A 19,087-nucleotide genomic window follows, 5' to 3' on the forward strand; every position below is an offset into this window, starting at 1 on the left:
GGAAGAATATTGATTCAGAAAACCCCAGAATTCTCACAAACCTTTTCTTGGGAATAAAAGTCCTAAACTCAGCAAGATAAATACCAGCCAGGAGAAAAACAGATATTTAATCCCTGTTCAGCAGATCTACAAACCTCAGATTCACACCCCTTTTGAATACTAACATAGCCATTTTTTTTTAACCTACCAACCACTTTTCCTCGGTATTTTTGCACCACAAGGGTGCAAAGAAAGTCATTTTAGTCATATTTAGGTTTTTATTTCCAGCTCATTTGCCTTGTTTTTTCCTGCCTCCAAGAAATCATAAGACTGAATGAGTCAGAGAGTTTAAAACTTCTCCCCAGCAGAGTGACTTCATGGCTTGTTTAACCTCCTTGTTTTAAAAAGAAAAAGAAAAAAGATCTTTTTAAAGTCCAGGCGCTGGTCTGAATCGTACTTTAGCAGAGCGACACGCTAAGCCCTAAACAACAAACCGAGGTTACAGATGAAAAGCCAACTTTAAGAGAAAGTGCAATTGCATGGTTTGTAACTACTCGGGTTAAGGGTTTTTTGCAAATCCATCAGCCAGCACCTCAGGCAAGATTGTTGCTCGGAGGATGAGGGCTGTGTAAACAGGAAGGGAAAGAGCCACACACGTATTCTGCTCATCACATGGAAGCGAGAGAAGTTTTGTGAGAGCTGCAAATTTATACATGCAAAATGCTTCTCTTTCATTCAGGTCCTTAGATTTAGGATCCGTATTCCTCTAATCTGCCCACAAAGCCGAATTGTTGGAAAGATTTATTGCTACTGTGTAAACTTTTAAGTTTTTCATCCCAAATGTTGTTGTGCTGCATTTAATGAAGACGTGAAGTCAGGTTTCAACCTTTAAGAGGTGTGGACTTCAACTCCCAGAATTCCCCAGTTGACGTGCTTTTAAGATGTGTGGACCCAGCAATTCTGACTGGGGAATTCTGGGAAGTCCATCCCTCTTAATGTGGCCAAGGTTGAAAAATTCTGCTTTATGTGGTTTCAAACACAGTTTTAAGATTTGCTCAAGCAACTGCAGTCTGTAGGTCTTAAAGCATCCTTTAAGAATAGGGGATTCTGGGACTTCATGGCCAGTTGGGGAATTCTGGGAATTGAAGTCCAGATCTTTCAAAGTGAGGAGCAATACAGACTTTGCTAGAGAAGATCTCCTGAAGGCTTAAGAAACCTTTGTCTTTTGTTGAGAGCGACAGTGGATCCCAGAGAGATTCTGGCAGGTAAGGAAGTCCCACTGGAACCACGTAATCTGGCCACTTTACCTTCCGTGGCACGAGAGCCGTTTTGCATCCATTAATGCAGCTGGTTCACAGGCCAATTGGGAGCACAAGTTGGGGGGAGGACGGGACCGTGCGGGTGGACCCCATTTGCATGACTTCTGATCTAACTGTCCCCTTTTTAGATCCGCTATGATTTTAGACCACCCAAATCTCATGTCCTCCCATCCCTTTAAAAACCCTTGTAGTAACCGATGCTGTCGCCCTTGGCCCCTTAACCATGTTGTATGTGTTCAATAAACCCATTTCTCCCCCAGCCTGGCTCTCTCTAGGTCAGTAAGGGAGAAATCCGAGGGTCTCCCCTGGGTCTGCAAAAGTGGGGCTGGCTGGGAGGGTGAGGGTGCGGGGGGGGGGGGGGGCTGGATCCTGATTTAAGGTCATTCAACCCCAAGGGCTTCTCCTCTGGGTTTCCTGCAGCAATGCAGGCACTCCTGGTTTGCAAGCCATCCTCCCCTCCCCAGTACAGCCCTATCCACCCATTTATCCACCCATCTAATTATCATCTATCTTATCCATCATCTTTCATCATTTTATATCTATCTATCATGGATTATCAAATAAATCCATCTATCCAATCATTCATCCATCCACCCATCCGCATCAAGCATCATTCTATATCCATCTATCCATACTCTGCCTATCTATCATCTATCTATCTATCTATCTATCTATCTATCTATCTATCTATCTATCTATCTATCTATCATCTATCTATCTAATCTTCTATCTATCTATCCCATCTATCTATCTGCCTGTCTGTCTATCATCTATCATATCTATCATATCCATCCATCCAATCCATCCATCCATCCATCATCTATTTATCATCCATCCACCCATCCATCCATCCATCCATCTCTATCTATCCTCTATTTTCTATTCTTTTATATCTATATTTAATCTTCTCTTTTCTCTTCTCTATCTTCCTATCCATGCATCATGTTTTCTCTCTCTTCCATCCATCCACTTATCATCTCTCTTCACTGTCTCTTATCCATCATCCATCCATCCATCCATCCATCCATCCATCCATCCATCCATTTTTATACAGCCCGCCCACCACACAGAGCACAATTATAATGTGAAAACTGGGGTCCCCAGCTGAAATCCTAACCCAATCGCTCGTCTTGCGATTCCTGCCCCTCCAATTTCAGGCAAGCTGAATGCTTCCACCAAGCAGCTTGGCTCTTCCTCTTGAATTCGCATAATTCTTCTCCCCATTTACCTGTTACTCCCCACCCCTGGATTGGCCCTAATTCCAGACCTCCACGCTTTTTGGACTACCCCCACATCCACAAGGGGAGAAGCTGTTGAAAGTATCCACACCTGCTTGCTAAGCCCAGTTTGCTTATTTACGATTTATTGAAAGAAACACAATGGAGAGGGTCTCACCATGTATTCAGACAAAGCCAAACAAACCACAGTTGGGCTTTGCGTGACTTCCAAGAAGGTCACACTGCTGGGTAGCATTTAGGAGCGAGGCACCAGGAATGTCTGAAACCAACACTTTGTAAATTGGATGGTGGGCAGCCAAGTTTGGTCTACAAAAACAGCAGCCGAGAAAACACATTTCCGAACGAGCATCAATAAATAACATATATCTAAAAAAATAATAATCTACATGCATTGAAATTGCCCCAAGGGCAATTCTAAAACTTAACAAGAGGTGTAAAACTGAAACTACCAAGATTATAGCATGCTATAGCAAGCACCCTGCTTGCTTCATCTGGATCCTACTGTTAACTCTGAAAGAATGGAAGAGTTCCATCTGCAGAAGGTAAACGTACGTGAATATATTTTGTATAGCTTTAAAAGAAAACATTCCACCCGCAACACCATTCAAAATTTGCTCTTTGGAAGCATCTGGGATTTGCCAAAGAAAGTGCAGCTGTTTATGCATGCTATTCTGCTCTCACCTATTGGTGTGACTTTGTCGTGTGTTAAGTGACACACCAGTGCAAAACATAACAGATCTAGCTTCTAGATCAGGGGTCTCCAGGCTTGGCACCTTTTAAGACTTCTGGACTTCAACTCCCAGAAGCTGGTTGGGGAATTCTGGGAGTTGAAGTCCACAAGTCTTAAAGGTGCCGAGTTTGGAGTCCCCCGTTCTATGTTTCTGCTCACCAACAGAGTTTCATTTTATCTGCACATTAGGCCTGAAACCAAAACTGTAGTTCACAAAACTTTCGGCTTGTTGAAATCAGCTAGTTTTACAAGACTTGGGTTGAAGCTTACAAACATCAACAATCCTATAATCGGGGGAACAAAATCGAAAACCAGATCTCACTGGAACTTGCTCCTATCCATTGGCTGGAGGGATCTTCAGCTGCCCAGACCAGTCTATCTGCAAAAACTGTCCACCAACTGCTTTTGAGGCCACTTGCTCAAATCCCGCACACTCAAGTGGCTGTGTAGCTGGAGCTTTGCCCGCTGGTAAGTTGTGGCTTGGACCTGGTGAGAGAGGAAAAGAGAAGCAAACGTTGAGTATCTCTTGAAGATTCTTCTTAGGCTTTTGTTTCCCAACCTTGGCCACTTTAAGAGCTGTGGACTTCCTGTCCCAGAATTCCTCAGCCAACATTAAAGTCTAGAAATCTTAGACAAATGCTGGCTGGGGAATTCTGGGAGAGGAGGTCGACAGCTCTTAAAGTGGCCAAGGTTGAGAAACAAAAGTCTAAGAGGATCATTCAAGAGAGACTCAACTTGGGGGTCCACCTTCGTTGATCCAAGAAGCAAAAGGCCACATTGACTGGAGAAAATGGTACATGCATTTGCTCAACCATGGTTTCTTGAATTAGCCCTCCTCCCCAAAGGAGAGGAAGTCCACCCCTCCTAAAGTTGCCAAGTTTGAGAAACACTAGAAAGAAAGTTCAAAAGATACTCAATCTGAGGTCGACCTTCCTTGACTCAGGAAACAAACAGAGGATTCACACTGACTGGTGAAAACCATACAAGCATTTGCTTAATCGTGGCTTCTTGAATTAGGTCACCTCTCAAAGAGAGGAAGTCTACCCCTCTTAAAATTACCAAGTTTGAGAAACGTAGTCTAGGAGGAACATTCAAGAAATACTCAACTTGAGGTCCTTAAATCAAGAGACAAAGGACTCATGCTGATCGGTGAAAACCATGCAAGCATTTGCTTAACCATGGTTTCTTGAATTAGGTCCACCAAAGGTGGGATTGCATGTACAATGCATTAAACCACAAACAAACCATTCCTGTGGAGAGACCTGAAGGATGGAGGTCAGATTCAAAGATTCACCTTGGCTTCATGATATGTGGATAGCGACATCAGGTCCTCTCTCATCATCTCCCGGGCCACCTTTCTGAAGGATTTCAACATGGCGGCCTTACAGAGCCGGCTAGGTCGTGACTCGCCTCCTGGGTTTGCAATGCTGGGGGAAAAAACAGAGGAACAAGAGTTGGATGGGACCTTGGAGATAATAATAATAATAAAAAATAATAAATATTTATTTCTTAGCCGCACCCTCTCCCGAAGGACTCGGGGCGGCGTACAATAAAACATATGAAATAAATATATAGACAAGACATACATATTACAAAAACATATACCAAGACATGTACAAGGAGGAGGTCGGCTAATGAATAAAAACAATAAAATACAATGTTTAAAAACCCCTAAATAATTGAATACAATTAAAATACCCAAATAAAAACCCGTCAGGAGCGATATAGTTAGATCAAAGTTGAGCCAGGCCAGCTACTTGGAATAGGTGGGTCTTGAGCTTTATACGAAAGGAGCGGAGGTCAGAGGTATTCCTAATATCCGGAGGGAGGTCATTCCACAGGGCTGGGCCCGCCACAGAGAAGGCTCTACTCCTAGGCGCTGCCCCTCGACACTGTCTGGTGGACGGCACCTGGAGGAGGCCCTCTCTGTGCGAGCGGATTGGTCGCAGGGATGTATGGGGCAGAATACGATCCCGCAAGTAACTAGGTCCTGAGCCATGGAGCGCTTTAAAGATTGTTATCCAAACCTTGAAACGCACCCGATAGACCACAGGAAGCCAGTGCAGCTCGCGCAAGAACGGTGTCACATGGGAGTACCTAGTACTTCCCATAATTACCCGCGCGGCTGCGTTCTGGACCAACTGTAGCCTCCGGGTGCATTTCAAGGGAAGCCCCATGTAGAGAGCGTTACAGTAGTCCAAGCGAGACGTCACCAGCGCATGAGTGACTGTGCGTAAGGCGTCCCGGTCCAGTAGGGGGCGCAATTGGCGCACCAGGCGAACCTGGTGGAACGCCCCCCTTGCCACGGCTGTCACATGGTCATCCATGGACAGCCGGGCATCCAGGAGGACGCCCAAATTGCGCGCCCGCTCCACTAGATCTTCTAGTCCAACCCCCTGCTCAAGCAGGATACCCTACACCATTTCAGACAAATGGGTGTCCAATATCTTCTTTAAAACCTCCATTGTGGAAGGACCTGGAGTGAATCTTTTAGCCAGGGAACAAAAACTCTTGAGCCCATTCTTTTCCAATCCTATGGATTGGAATCAATCTCGTCAATCCCAAATCAATCTCCAATCCATCCAACTCACCCCAAAGTTCATCTCCTCAACCCCAAATCAACCATCCTAAATCAAATTCAACCACCCAGCCAGCAGAGACTAATCTTGGGTCTCCCCCAGCCCCCTGCCCCCGTTGCCTCCCCCAGCCCTCAAAAGCTCCTCGAGGCACTCACTCCCTTTCGGCCTTCCCAACAGCTCCGTCCACACATTCCAGCCCCTCGTCTCCTGTGCACCAGTTGAGACTCAGCGAGCCGCATTGGGGCGGGGGTCCGCCAGGGGCCGCCAGGGGCCCTTCGAAGAGGTAGACCTTCTTGTGAGCGTACGGCTGGGGGACTCCGTCCTCCGGTCCCAGCTGCACACTCTCGTTCAGGACCTGATTGAGAATGTCGCAGTTGGGGTAAGGGTCAGCTGAAAACGGAGAAGTCCAAGAGTGACAAGAGAGAGAGAAGACGGTTCATGGCAACATCACACAGTCCTCGATTTACGACCACAGCCCAACGTATCCGATAATCACCTAGGACAATGCTGGTGATGTACACGGGATGCAGGAAGTGGCTGAGCAGGGCTCCTTGGACCCCAAGGACAGTCCAGCGGGTCAGCTTGTCGCTGCCAGAGGCACAGTAGACGTGGGCAGACAGCAGGGTGGGGCTGCAATAGGAGACGGCCTTCAGCTGCCCTCGGACGCGGACGTGCAGATCGACCGAAGAGTTGGACTTCAGCAAGGGGGTGCTGGGAGCAAGCAAAGGCGGGGGGGGGGATCAGCATGGCGGAAAAGAGTGCAAATATTACATCGACAAAAATGTCCCTACCCCCAAAATTCTGAGCTCGCCAGAAGGCTTCCACCCAGTGGTGGTTGCAGGCAGTTCGGCCCAGTACGGGCATACTGGTGCCTGCTGGGAGCACCTGGTACCATTCTGGTCCGGTGGTCCGGAGGGCCCAGCCTGTATTGGAGCTCTTTGGCGCTTCCGTGCATGTGCATGGAGCGTAACTTCAAGGCGAGTTTATCCATCCCTGCACAATCAAGAACTGGATTCGGTTTCTATCCTATCATTTAAAAACTGGAAGATGAACGACGGAGTTCTTGGCTGCGTCAGTCAACACCCACCCCGGACTGATCCGATCCCCTTTTCCCACCCCTCAATGGCTCCGGACCCTGCCCCAGCGTTCCCACGGCACTCACAGGAGTTTCTTCACTGCTCCGTGCGGCATTTGGCTCAGGTAGAGGTGCAGGTGGCATCGGGGCTTCAATCTGAGGTGCCCCCCATCTTCCGCCTGGCAAAAGATGCCCTGTTCAAACGCAGCCGGATCTTGGCTGCAGCACAGCAGGAGCTGCTTGTAAAAATATCTGAGGACAGAGAAGAGTAAATAAGCAAGGGCAGCAATGGGAAGGAAGGAGGAGGAGGAGGAGGAGGGGGAGGGAAAAGAAGAAAGGGTAAAGCAGAGAAAGTAAGGGTGGGGAATTAAGAGCAGGAGAGAGGAGAAGGAGGAGGAGGAGAGAGGAGGAGTGGGGGAAAGAGAGGGGAAGGAGGAAGGGGAGGGGGAAAGGCATATATATATATATATATATATATATATATATATATATATATATATATATATATATATATATATAAAGAGAGAGACTAATGATGAATAGACAAATGTTAAATAGCAACTATAAAAATGTATACTTGTGAATGAACTTGAATGGGAAAAATAAAAAACCTTTTTAAAAGGTTATATATTCAACTATATATTCAACAGGGACCGAAGCAGCCCAACCCCATCAAAGAACTACAGGTAGTTCCTGACTTACAACAGTCCGTTTAGTAACTGTTCAAAATTACAAGGCCGCTGGAAAAAGTGACTTACGGCCGTTTTTCACATTTAGGAGCGTGGGGTCACATGGTACACACTCAGATGCTTGGCAACCGACTCACATTTACGACGGCTGCAGTATCCCAGGGACATGTGCTCTCCTTGTGTGACCAAAGTCAACGGGGAAGCCAGATTCACTTAACTGCCGTGTTCCTAACAGGGGTTCACTTAACAACTGTGGCCATGGAGGTCCTAAAATGAGGCGGAACTCACTTTGCAACTGCCTCGCTTAGCAACAAAGTGTTGGGCTCAATCACGGTCATAAGTCGAAGACTCCCTATAGAAGGGAGAGTCATCTCAGCCTGGGCCCATCTCTCTTTTGCTTTCTCAAATCCAGGGGGGCTTCTGGGCAGGGAGGGGTGGGGTGGGCTGGGGTGGGCTGGGGTCTTACCTCATCAGGGCTCGACGGGCCACCACCAGACCATGCATGTCGTGGACTCTCCGGCCATCAAATTCCATCCAGCCGTCGTAGCAGACGTCTCCTGTGCCCAGGGCCACCAGTTCGTAAGCCTCCTTGCAGGAGCCCTGGCTATCGGCCACCTCTTCAAAGGAAGTGGGGTTTGTTTCCTTTAGCTTAAGTCTGATCCCGTGACCACGGGGCTGACCCTTTGGGGCCGCCCTCCAAACCCCAACTGGGGCTCACCTCGCTCCAGGATGAACGCCGCCACGTTGCCCACACAGTCGCGATAGGCCGGCTGTTCCATGAGAAGCATTTCACACACAATTTGGGTGATTGCTGCGCATCGCTCTTGATGGAAGGATTCTGGGGAAGGAAGACCGGAAGTGGATCAGGCTGCTCATTCTTGGCTCATGGCCTTGTAGCGGGGATTCACCTGTCCTTGCGCTCCCCAAGATCGGTCCAGAGTGAGGGAGAGGGAGCAAGGAGCAGAATAGCCACTGCCCTTAGGTGTACAGTATACACCGCTTCACAATGCTTTCCAGCCCTCTCTCAGCGGTTTACAGAGTCAGCCTCTTGCTCCCCAACAATCTGGGTCCTCATTTGATCCACCTCGGAAGGATAAGCTGATCAGGACCGAACTCTAGACTGTGGGCAGATTTTGCCTGCAATACTGCATTCTAACCACTGTGCACCAAGGAGGGAAAGGAAGGAAGGGCAATAGCATTTAGACTTATTTACCGCTTAAGCAGTTTATGGAGTCTGCATTTTGCCCCCAACAATCTGGGTCCTCACTGTACCCACCTAGGAAGGACGGAAGGCTGAGACAACCGTGAGCCTGGTGAGATTTGAACTGCCAAATTGCAGTCAGCAGAAGTAGCCTGCAGTACTGCACTCTAACCACTGCGCCACCACGGCTCTTGAGGAAGGGGAGGAGAGGAGGAGGAGGAGGGCTGTGGGATCCTTGGTGCTCTCTGAGCTTGGTGGCTTTCTTGCAGACCTTTCTTGACCCAACTAGGCAACTTCATCAGTGCTTCCCCAATACTGTGCATTTTATCAGCACGTTGTTATTTTCTTTCCTCTTAAACGTTCAACCTGGGGTGTGCAGCCCTCTGCCCCCCCCCACACGTTAACATCCCCCCACCCTTCTTTAAATTCCAAGAGAATGGAACACGTTGCAAGTTTTCCTGATCACTCAACACGCAAGTTGCAATTCGGGGACCCCTGCAGCGGGTCTTCCAAGAGTCGGGGGCGCTGCATGCAAGCCCCCCGCCCCATTACCGGCCTCTCTGCACTTCCCACCTGTCCTCGGAGCATCCCAACTCCCCCCCCCCCCAGACCCCATTACCACCCAGCAGCGGCCACCTCTCGCTGCAGCCTCCCGGGGACGGTCCAGATGTTCCTGGGCGCAAGGTGGGAGCGGCTGCTCCTTCCAGGATGGGGGGCTCCGCCTCGGCCCTTTGCAGGAGGAGGGTGTAAGGCTCACTTCCCCGCAGTCTGCACCCTCCATTCCTCCCCCCTCTTTTTCCCCACCTCTTTTTCCTGCAATTTCTGCAATTTCGCTAGGGCGGCGTTGCAAATTGCAAATTGGAAGGTGGGTGGCCTTCAACTCCCAGAATCCCCGAGCCAAGAGGTGGCTGCCGGGGAGTGGGCAGAAGTGGGGGGCACCCGGCCACCCGCCGGGCCAGGGAGCGGCGCCTGCGGAGGGCGCCCGGTTGCAACAGGTGGCGAGAGCGGCGCCTTTATAGGCGCGGCCGGGCGTCTTCTGGGGAGGGGCCTGACTGACCACACCCCTCCTTCCCAAGGAAGGGAGCCTGGGGGAAGGGATCTCCTGTGCTCCCCCAGCAGCCAATCAGGAGCCCGGATCCTCTGGCTGCCTAGCCAAGGCGCCCCCGCCGGATGGAGCGCTTTGCAAGCTGCTCCTAATGTGATGCAGGCGGGGCTCCAACTTGGAAGCCCCCTCCCCCCTTAAGAAAGGCACTCTCCGAGGGGTCTCTTGGGGGATTTCGGGGATGGCTCCAGGCGATCAGAAACGTCGGCGGGTCGAATCCCTAGTACAGGTCTCCTTTGTGAGCAGGTGGGTTGGACTAGATGACCTCCAAGGTCCCTTCCAACTCTGTTACTCTTACATTGCTTCTCAAGCTTGGGAGCTCCAAGGCTGGACTTCAACTCACAGAATTCCCCCAGCCAGCCAGCCAGCCTTTGAACCTGAAGAGGGGTGGACTTCCAAATTCTTCTTCTCTCTCTCTTTTTTTTTTTTGGCAAGCTTTCCTGAAAATGTTGCAGTTTTTTTTAAAAACAACCCTAAACGATCAAGATAATAGTTATTTTCAACATTCCAGCCCCAAAAAAAGACATCAGGGATTTATGTAGAGTGTTTATTAGATGTGTTTATTCTCATTTTCCTCTGCTAAGCAAGCTTTCCTTTGCCCCAGGCTTCCGGGCTGGACAATTTCCTCTCTTTTTTCATGTTTAAATACAATAAAGTATAAAAAAATCAAAAGAATCAGCAAAGGGAGATTGGCAGTTTTCCCACCTGGCAGCTACATCGCCCGGCTGCTACCTTACGCCAAGCATATTCCGATTCCGCTTAGCAACGGAAAGTTTGAGCTCAGCTATGGCCGTAAGTCAAGGACTACCTAGCATTTTCAAGAACTCCTTTGAACCTGTTATTCTAGCCGGCCACGGGTGGCAAATGGGTTTAGCAGTGAGGGTCTCACCACGGAGATCCACGGAGAGGATTCAAATCTTCCTGGGTGGAGGGAGGAGGAATTAATGGTTGGCCGTCTGCGGAGACCGTTGCTGGAAATACCCCGGCTGAGGACGATGGGTTTTCTTCCGGTCTCTCTCGCCTTCAGCGGGCCATCAGGGGCAGGGGTGGCGGGGGTCCTTCTGATTGGGGGACACGTATAAGATCCCCCTCTGGGCCCTGCAGGGGTGGTAAGGGGAGACGCCCACGGGAGGCTCTGCCCCACAGCCCACAGAGAAGTTGCTGAAGAGGGAAACCTGGATTTGAACCAGCAGCTGCCGCCCCTACGGATGAAGAGGACAGTCAAGAGGGGAAAGTGGCCCACACTGCAGAGAGGGTAGGTAGCAAAGCAAACCCACCTGCCTGTCCGTCACGCACTGCAGCTGGAAGTGGCGTCCCAGGAGGGGCTCCAGGGCTCCCACGAAGGTCCTGAGCTGGGGAAAAGAGACCATGGAAGGAGGGGGGGGTCAGGGAAGAGACACTCAGCAATTCTGGGGGTGGGGGGACCCCTACACCTCCCCTCCTTGCAGCTAAGAAACCCTCCCACCCAGACCCAGCCGATTTGAAAGATCTGCCTAGCATTATGACACCTCCTCGACTTACGACCTCCATTGCTAAGCATGGCAGTTGCTAAGTGAGCTTTGCCCCATGTTAACAACCATTCTTGCCATGTCGTTAAGTGAGTCGTGGCAGTTGTTAAGTTAGCAACACGGTTGTTGAGTGAATCTGGCTTCCCCATTGACTTTGCTTGTCAGACCGTCACAAAAGTGGATCACGGGACCCCTGGAACCGTCATAACTACAAGTCAGTGGCCAAGCATCCAAATTTACAAACTTACCAACATTTGTCTAGTGACTGAAGTTACAACAGCGCTGGGAAAAAAAGTGACTTATGACCTGTCCTCACCCTTATGACCGGTCCTCACACTTAGGACTGTTGCAGCATCCCCATGGTCAGTTGATCAAAGCTCGGCACGCAGCCTGGTTGCAAAATCTCGAGGTCACGTGATCACCATTTGTGACTCTCCCAGCGGTTTCCAACAAGCAATATTAAGAGGGGAAGCCGGACTCACTTAGCGACCAAGTGATTCCAACAAGAGACTGATTCGGCCGTATTCTGCAGAGCCTCAATTCTTGGAAAGTGAAGGAAAAATAACAGGTACCTGGTAACTCTGCCTGCAGGAGGAAATAATCTCAGCTTTTTCAAAAGCCCTGCAATTAAGAAAAGGAAGCAAAAGGTTAATTAACGGAAAGGCGGAATCATTTTGGCTTTCTCTGAGATTGATTTTAAAACTGGACTTTACCAGTTCATCCTCTTTTAAGACCAAGATTCCTAGTTAAGCTAAACCGAGCGATCTTCTCCCTGCAGGAGCATCCTGAAGCCCCTTTGGCCAGATCATAATTTTTAATTCTTATTTATTATTTAATCTTATTTATTAATTAAATTTGTGCAGTCCAGCTCAACTCCAAGGAGGAACAAGGCATAATTTGATATTGTAAGCTGCCCAGAATTGTTGCACAGGAAATGTGTAGCAAATAAATTTCATAATAAAATAAAATAATTGGAGTCCTGGCGCCTCATCCGGGGTGGCCGTATGCTGCGAACCCCTCTTTTCCCAAAGAAACCACCACGATGGGCTGCAGTCTTACAACTTGCTCTTCTAAAAGCCAAGCCAACCGCCTTCTCCTTCTGACCCTTCAAAGTTGCACGGCCTGCCAGCCTCTTGCCCCCCAGCAACCTTGGCCCTCATTTGACCCACCTCGGAAGGAGGGAAGGCTGAGTCGGCCTTGAGCCGGTCAGGATCAAACTCCTGGCAGTAAGCACAGTTAGCAATAGCTCTTAGACTTATCTAGCGCTTCCCAGAGCTTTCCACCCCCCCCCGCTCTCTGAGTCGGCCTCTTGCCCCCCCCCCCCCAACAATCTGGGTGTCTTCATTTGACCCCCCCTCGGAAGGACGGAAGGCTGAGTCAACCTGGAGCCTGGTGAGGTTTGAACTGCCAAACTGCAGCTGGGAGTCAGCTGAAGTAGCCTGCAGTCCTGCCCTCTAACCACTGGGCCACCGCGGCTCTCGGGGATCATTTAACCCAGATTTCAAGATATCCTTGTTCCAGAGCAACTCAGCCATTTTCCCTTTATAAATGCCTGCTTCAAATTCCCGTAAAAGTCGGGGTCCCCTTTTTTCTGGGTCACCTGTCAATATTGTATTTGGTGCGCAGGAAGAGCGCAGCCCCAAAGAATTTCTTCGGACTGTTCAAGGTTTCAACGCAACCACCGCAGGTTCCGTGTTTTCCCCATTCTTTCTCCCTGGAAGAAGAGAGAAAAACCCCGCTGCAGTTTTGGTAGAATATCTCTGGAGGTAGTCCTCAACTTACGACCGTTTGTTTAGTGACCATTTGAAAAAAGTGTCTTCCGCCTGTTCCTCACACTTACAACCATCAGGGGGGCCCCACGATCACGTGATCAAATGCATGTTGTCACGTGGGCTTACAAGGGTTGCAGTGACAATCGAGGTCAATGGAGGAACCGGATTCACTTAATGACTGCATGATTCACTTAACAACCACAGGGATTTGCTTAACAACCGTAGCCACAAAAGGTTGCAAAATTGGATTCACTTCACCACTATCTTGCTTAGCAGCGGAGATTCCAGTCATAAATCGAGGGCTGCAGCTTTCCAACAGCTACGGGGTGTAGTTGAAGATGCGTGGACTTCAATTCCCAGAATTCCCCATGCTGGGAGTTGAGGTCCACACAACTCAAAGGGGCTAAGGTTGAGACCCCCTGGATGGAAGGTCCCATGTCCACCATCCCCTCTCCTCTGTCCCCACCCCCACCCACCACCCACCCGACTGCCAGAGCCCCCCCCCCCCCCGTCTTCTCACTGGCATTTTACCAGAACTGGAAGTTACTGAGATTGGTGAAAGTTGGCCAATGACGGTTCAATTCGGGCACCAAGTTCTGCGAGAAGGAGAGAGAAAAAAATAGATGACTAGAGAGACACCAGGCACAGCAGGTTGTGTCAGAAGAACAGAGGGACCTTAGAGGTCTTCTAGTCCAACCCCCTTGATAAACCCAACCTGGGTTCTTGGTGAGAGGACCCGGCCAAAGAGCAAGACTACAATAACAATGAACCTGTTGTCGCCCTTAGGAGGGAGGCTTACGCACCGTCAGGTCGGAAGGGAAGAGATGCCAATAGGGACAGCATCGCTGGATGTCGCTGGGCCTATGGAGGGAAAGGGTGAAGGCCAGGATGCCAAGGGTAGGGATCCCTTTCTCAACTTCCCTTGAGGAAACTCCATTTCCCAGGGTGCCCCTGGTGGCAGCCATGACGGTCGAAAGAGGGCTGGAAGAGTTACAGGAGAGGGCGGAGTTTTGTTTCTGATGGGAGCAACAACTCACCATAATCCATGGATGGTCCAGTTCTTTGCCATCTCGGACATGACACAGTCATACTTCCTCGGTAGAGACTTCGAGCGAAAGAGTAAAAAGAGAAGAAGAAATAACATTGTAGGGGTCTTAGTGCCCTCTGAGTTGGGTGGTTTCCTTACAGACGTTTCATGACCCAACTAGGTAACATCATCAGTTCTAGAAGGGAAGGGGATTTGTGGAAAGGAGGGGGAGAGAAGGAGGAGGAAAGAGCGGGAAGGAGAACTGAGCACTCTGAGCTTGGTTTATTTGCAGATGTTTCATGACCCAAATAGGTAACTCCATCAATGCTAGAAGGAAGTGGGGTTTGTAGAGAGGAGGAGGAGGAGGAAGAGGAGGAGGAGGAGGAGAGGAGGAGGAGGAAGGAGAAGAGGAGGAGGGAAAGAGGAACAGGAGGAGAAAGGAGGACCGTGAGGTCCTTGGTGCTTCCTGAGTTGGGGGATTTTCTTGCAGACATTGCATGACCCAACTAGGTAACATCATCAGTGCTAGAAGGGAGGTTTGTGGAGAGGAGGACAACTGAGGGATCTTTGGAGCACTCTGAGCTTTATGGCTTTCTTGCAGACATTTCATGACCCAATTAAATTACTCAATCAGTGCTAAAGAGAAGCACCAAAGCCCTGATGATGTTACCTAGTTGGGTCATGAAACGTCTGCAAGAAAACCACCAAGCTCAGAGAGCGCCCAGTTCAGTCCTGAGCTGCACATATTTCTCTTCAATTGGTAAAAATAAAATTGATACTCTCTTTCCTCTCCTGATTCACCCAGGAATCCCAAAATCCAACGCACACACAGCCCTTATCCCAGTCCAACCTGAAGGTCATTTCAAAAACGGATGGTCCCTTTGACTTGGCCCTCCCTTCTCTGGGAAAACGCGAGGACTGTGGCCCATTCTCATCCCGAAACCCTCCAACGTTGGAGCAGCCCCCACGACGTCTGCAGGCAATCCGTTCCACTCATTAATTAACGGTTGTAATCCAGTCCCAGGTGAGCTCTTTGGAGGGTGATGGGTTGGGACCTCCTCTTTGGAAGAAAACCAGGTTGTCCACTCACCACGCAGAAGGAACTGGGCCACATCTGGACAAAGATCAGGCATTTCCAAGGACAGGGCCTGTGGGAAAAGCCAACCCCTTGGTCACTCTGCCTTGGGGTTCCTCACCCTCACCCTTGCAAGGTACCCCACCTACCTGGAGTAGTCTTCCTCCGACTTCTCCCATACCTTCTCAGAGCTCAAGAGGTACAAGAACGAGCTGGTGCAGAGGAAGCCCAGCATGGCCCAGCTCAAAGGCATGTCTGCAAGGAAAGCAGATGGGGGTCAAGAGCATAGCCGGTCATCTCCTGGCACCCCACCGGGTCAGGAGATCTCATGTTCTTCAGAGGCTCAGGAAGAGCCGTTGGCTCCAAGAAGACAACAAAGAAGGTGGCCAAGTTGATGAGAAGTCACAGGTTCCTGGTAGATTGCAATTTGGTTGGTGAAGTCTTCCTGGAAAGTTACAGGGTGCCCAAAATCCTAGATGACCTCTGGCCGACAGTGATGGTTCACTGCTGCAGCCCCTTGGTCCCCGTTGGCCAAGGTTCACCTTCTCTCCCCCCACACCAACACATAGAGCAGCATACCTGATGCCACCACGTCTGTCCCCTCCAAGATCCAACTTACTTTGCAAGCAGAAGCACCCAGCTGCTTTCACTTCTGCACAGATGGGGAGGAAGCAGGGTTCAGCAGCGACCCACACCCAACCCCCGTGGGGCCTCACATCCTCCTGAAACGGTGGGCTGGTAGAAGAGGTAGAGGGACACCTCATGGCTTCACAGAATGGCTTAAAGCACAATTGCTCAGCCTCGGCCACTTAAAGTGGACTTCAACTCCCAGAGTTCCCCACTCAGCAGGACACTAATGATAGGGATGGTTCCCTTAATCCGGGATTCCTCAACCTTAAAAGCTTTTAAGACACGCCTGCTTTTACAGTCCTTTTTGCCGCGGTGGTTAAGAGAAGCTGGAGAGGACCTTGGAGGTCATATAGACCAACCCCTGCTCAAGCAGGAGACCCTACGACGGGTATGTCCAACCTTGGCCATTTTAAAGAACTGTGAACTTCAACTCCCAGAATTCCCCAGCTAGCATGCGGTGGCTGAGGAATTCTGGGAGTAGAAGTCCACAAGTCTTAAAGTGGCCCCTTTTGGAGACCCCTTGCTTGTGTGGGGAATTCTGGGAGATGAAGTCCACAAATCTTACAGTTGGACTCCCCTGCCCTATGCCGTTCCAGACAAATGGCTTTTCATTTGGAAACCGAGCTGATTAATTGCGGTGGGGGTCCTTAAAACTGGTACCGAGGGGAGAAGATCCCCCTGGCCATCCCCTATTCCTCCTTCGGGTGGCAGGGAGGACGTTCAGTTGCAACTAGTATTTTGACCTTCCCAGCTTCCCTTACTCCTGGCATCTGCTCAAGCCACTTCCAGCTGTCTCCACCCCCGTCAGCTGTTTTGGCACTACTAGGAGTAGTATCCTTGGAGAGGCCCCCGCAGAGGACGAGGCCCACCTCAAGTGACAGAGCAAAGGAGAGAGAAGCAGAGCCAGGAGAAAATGAGATCCTTGCTGGTAAAAACAGAATTTGGGGTGGGGGGAGCAAAAAAAAACAAGCCAGCTAATTGCAGCCCCCTCCCCTATAGGGCTCAGGGCTGCTCCTCAGTGGTTGAGCAAAAAAACAAAACTGCCCTTTGGCCGTGCAATTTGCACAAGCAAAAGTTTTGGAGGAGTGACAGTTCTCTGTTGTAGCTCTGACTCTGGGTTGGTGGGAGACGAGGCAGCTGTCCACATCTGGCTGATCAAAAGAAAGGCATTTCAATTCTGCTTTTCGGTCCCCCCCCCCCCCCCGGCGTGTGTGTGTGGAATTCCCCAGAAATGCAAGTGGCTGTGAGGGGGTGGGTTTTTTTTGCACATATTGACTTGCAAAAAGCAGAAGTTGGAAAAAATTATGCGGGACAACTGGATCCTTTGACAGCCAAGTCCCTTCTAACTTTTTCGGAGGGTTTGTGAGTTGCTTGCACACTTCGTTTCCTTTCCCAAACCTTTACTTTTGGCCTACCCCTCTGCCCCCCACAGAAGAGACATTGCACAGTTGCAATCAAGTCACCAACTGCTCCTCTGGCCGCATTTTCTTTTTTAACCTGAGAAGCTGCGGAAAGGAAATGATTTATGTTGTTTTTTGCTATGGCCCCTAAGTCCAAGACGGCTTTTTCCCGTCTCAGATGTTTTTGGGGGAGGCATTGGGGTGGTGGGAAAGTAAATGAGGGGGGAGCAACCCCCCATAATAATAGCATGGGATAGATTGGGGGACTGCCCACAAGTTTCCTGCCTGAGAAGGGGCTGGACTAGAAGACCTCCAAGGTCCCTTCCAGCTTCTATTCTATTCCTTATTCCCCATTCTATTCTATTCTATTCTATTCTTATTCCTATTATATTCCATTCCATTCCCCGTCCTGTCCTGTTCTATTCTATTCTCTATATTCTATATTTGATTTTATGTATTCTATTCTATATATCATTCTGTTCTGTTCTGTTCTTTCTCCTTGATGGATTTGTATTGAAAAGAAAGAAAGAATTTTTGGGGGGCCCAAATCTTTATTAGAGCTTCTTTTGGTTACAGGTGAGTCGCTTACGGTCCCTTCCATGCTTCACCACTTCCAGCCGGCAAATGGGAAACAAAATCCGTGAATATCAGAAGCTTTTCCAGGTGAGGCTTCGGCTGCCTCCCCACAACCCTTGCTAGGACCCCATTTGCGGCTGCCAGGCCCTCTTGTATCAGAATTTCCGTTGCTGAGCGAGGCAGTTGTTAAACGAGTCACACTCGATTTGACACCCTTTTTTTGCCACAGTTGTTAAGCGAATCAGGCTTCCCCCGTTGAGTTTGCTTGGGGGAATCTAGTTGGCCAGGTCACAAGTGATGATTGTAGGATTCGGCACTATCCGGCTTTTATGCCCAAGGCAGGACTAGAACTCCCGTTCTCCTGGTGATTGGCCCAAAGTCACCCAGCTGAATTTCATGACTAAGACAGGACTAGAACTCCCTGTCACCTGGTTTCTGGTGTGGCAGATCAGACTGCTTCTAGGTCTATTTGGGGGGCTACTCAGCAGCCCGGGAGCAGTTGGGAGCGCCTCAAAGGGGGGCTTCTCAGCCTGAGCCCTTTTAAGAGGTGTGGACACCACCGAATTAAGTGGGGGGTCTCTCGTGCTCCCACCCCAGGCGGACAACGATTTGCCGGTGCACCTGAAAAGAGGGATGTCCGATCTGGTGATGTATCGTGTCACCATGGTCATCGGAACCTTGGGTGAGTGAAGTCAACCCTTCCCCATCTGGGCTTCGGGGGCTGGAAGATGGGGGAGGACCTGCAGAGGGGCAAAGGGAGGGGCGGGGGGGGAAAAATGCTGCGACGGACATAAGTGTGAAAACCGGCCATTGGTTGTCTGTTTCAGTGCTGCGTCAGCTCACGAAACAAACGGTTGTAAGTTGAGAACCAGCTGGGGTTTAACTCCGCCTGTTCTTGAATATTTCTCTCCAGGCGTTAGCTATGCGGTCTACTGCATCTATGACCTTGGAAGAATCAAGAAGCAATGAGAAGGAGGAAGCTGGGAGTGCGAGGCCAGACCCTCCTGGGACCCCTCACCCCACCCCACCCCACCCCTGCTCCTGCTTAGGTAACTCCGGAAGCGGAGAAGAGCAAGAGCTGTTTTCAGGGTGCTTGCAAGATGGAAGGAGCAAGGAAAGGTCTGGGGGTTTTTCAAAAGTGTATGCGATGCCCAGAGCGACACGAATAAACAAATGCCACAAAGACC

At 49.9% G+C, this 19,087-nt stretch overlaps 2 protein-coding genes across 2 annotated transcripts; one reads left to right on the forward strand and one right to left on the reverse strand.

Annotated features, from left to right (window-relative positions):
- Positions 1–3,614: 3,614 nt before the first annotated feature.
- ADAD2 (adenosine deaminase domain containing 2) lies at positions 3,615–16,096 on the reverse strand. Its single transcript, XM_081961646.1, has 19 exons — positions 15,914–16,096; positions 15,444–15,549; positions 15,310–15,367; positions 14,230–14,297; positions 13,996–14,053; positions 13,724–13,788; positions 13,021–13,134; positions 11,993–12,041; positions 11,190–11,264; positions 10,955–11,114; positions 10,802–10,868; positions 9,447–9,877; positions 8,328–8,447; positions 8,076–8,226; positions 7,008–7,172; positions 6,342–6,556; positions 6,001–6,235; positions 4,561–4,693; positions 3,615–3,752 (listed from the first exon to the last, which is right to left on the reverse strand). The coding sequence occupies exons 1-19, from the start codon at positions 16,056–16,058 to the stop codon at positions 3,642–3,644; spliced, it is 2,526 nt and encodes an 841-aa protein (XP_081817772.1). The 5' UTR covers positions 16,059–16,096; the 3' UTR covers positions 3,615–3,641.
- Positions 16,097–16,696: 600 nt separating this feature from the next.
- On the forward strand, positions 16,697–19,086 carry COX7A1 (cytochrome c oxidase subunit 7A1). Its single transcript, XM_081962204.1, has 4 exons — positions 16,697–16,852; positions 17,901–17,987; positions 18,498–18,582; positions 18,814–19,086. Exons 1-4 carry the CDS (start codon positions 16,838–16,840, stop codon positions 18,867–18,869), a joined length of 243 nt encoding a protein of 80 aa, XP_081818330.1. The 5' UTR covers positions 16,697–16,837; the 3' UTR covers positions 18,870–19,086.
- Position 19,087: the final 1 nt, after the last annotated feature.

Source organism: Natrix helvetica (genome assembly GCF_964273705.1).
Source record: "Natrix helvetica genome assembly, chromosome: 9".
In the NCBI taxonomy this organism is placed as follows: domain Eukaryota; kingdom Metazoa; phylum Chordata; class Lepidosauria; order Squamata; family Natricidae; genus Natrix; species Natrix helvetica.

Coding starts and splice junctions, on each gene's coding strand:
- ADAD2 (XM_081961646.1), bottom strand. CDS start 16,058: ATGAGGTGTCCCTCTACCTCTTCTACCAGCCCACCGTTTCAGGAGGAT. Junction 15,550..15,913: donor TGGGTGCTTCTGCTTGCAAA/GTAAGTTGGATC, acceptor CTTTCCTTGCAG/ACATGCCTTTGAGCTGGGCC. Junction 12,042..13,020: donor ACCAAATACAATATTGACAG/GTGACCCAGAAA, acceptor TCTTAATTGCAG/GGCTTTTGAAAAAGCTGAGA.
- COX7A1 (XM_081962204.1), top strand. Junction 17,988..18,497: donor AATATCAGAAGCTTTTCCAG/GTGAGGCTTCGG, acceptor CTCCCACCCCAG/GCGGACAACGATTTGCCGGT. Junction 18,583..18,813: donor CATGGTCATCGGAACCTTGG/GTGAGTGAAGTC, acceptor ATTTCTCTCCAG/GCGTTAGCTATGCGGTCTAC.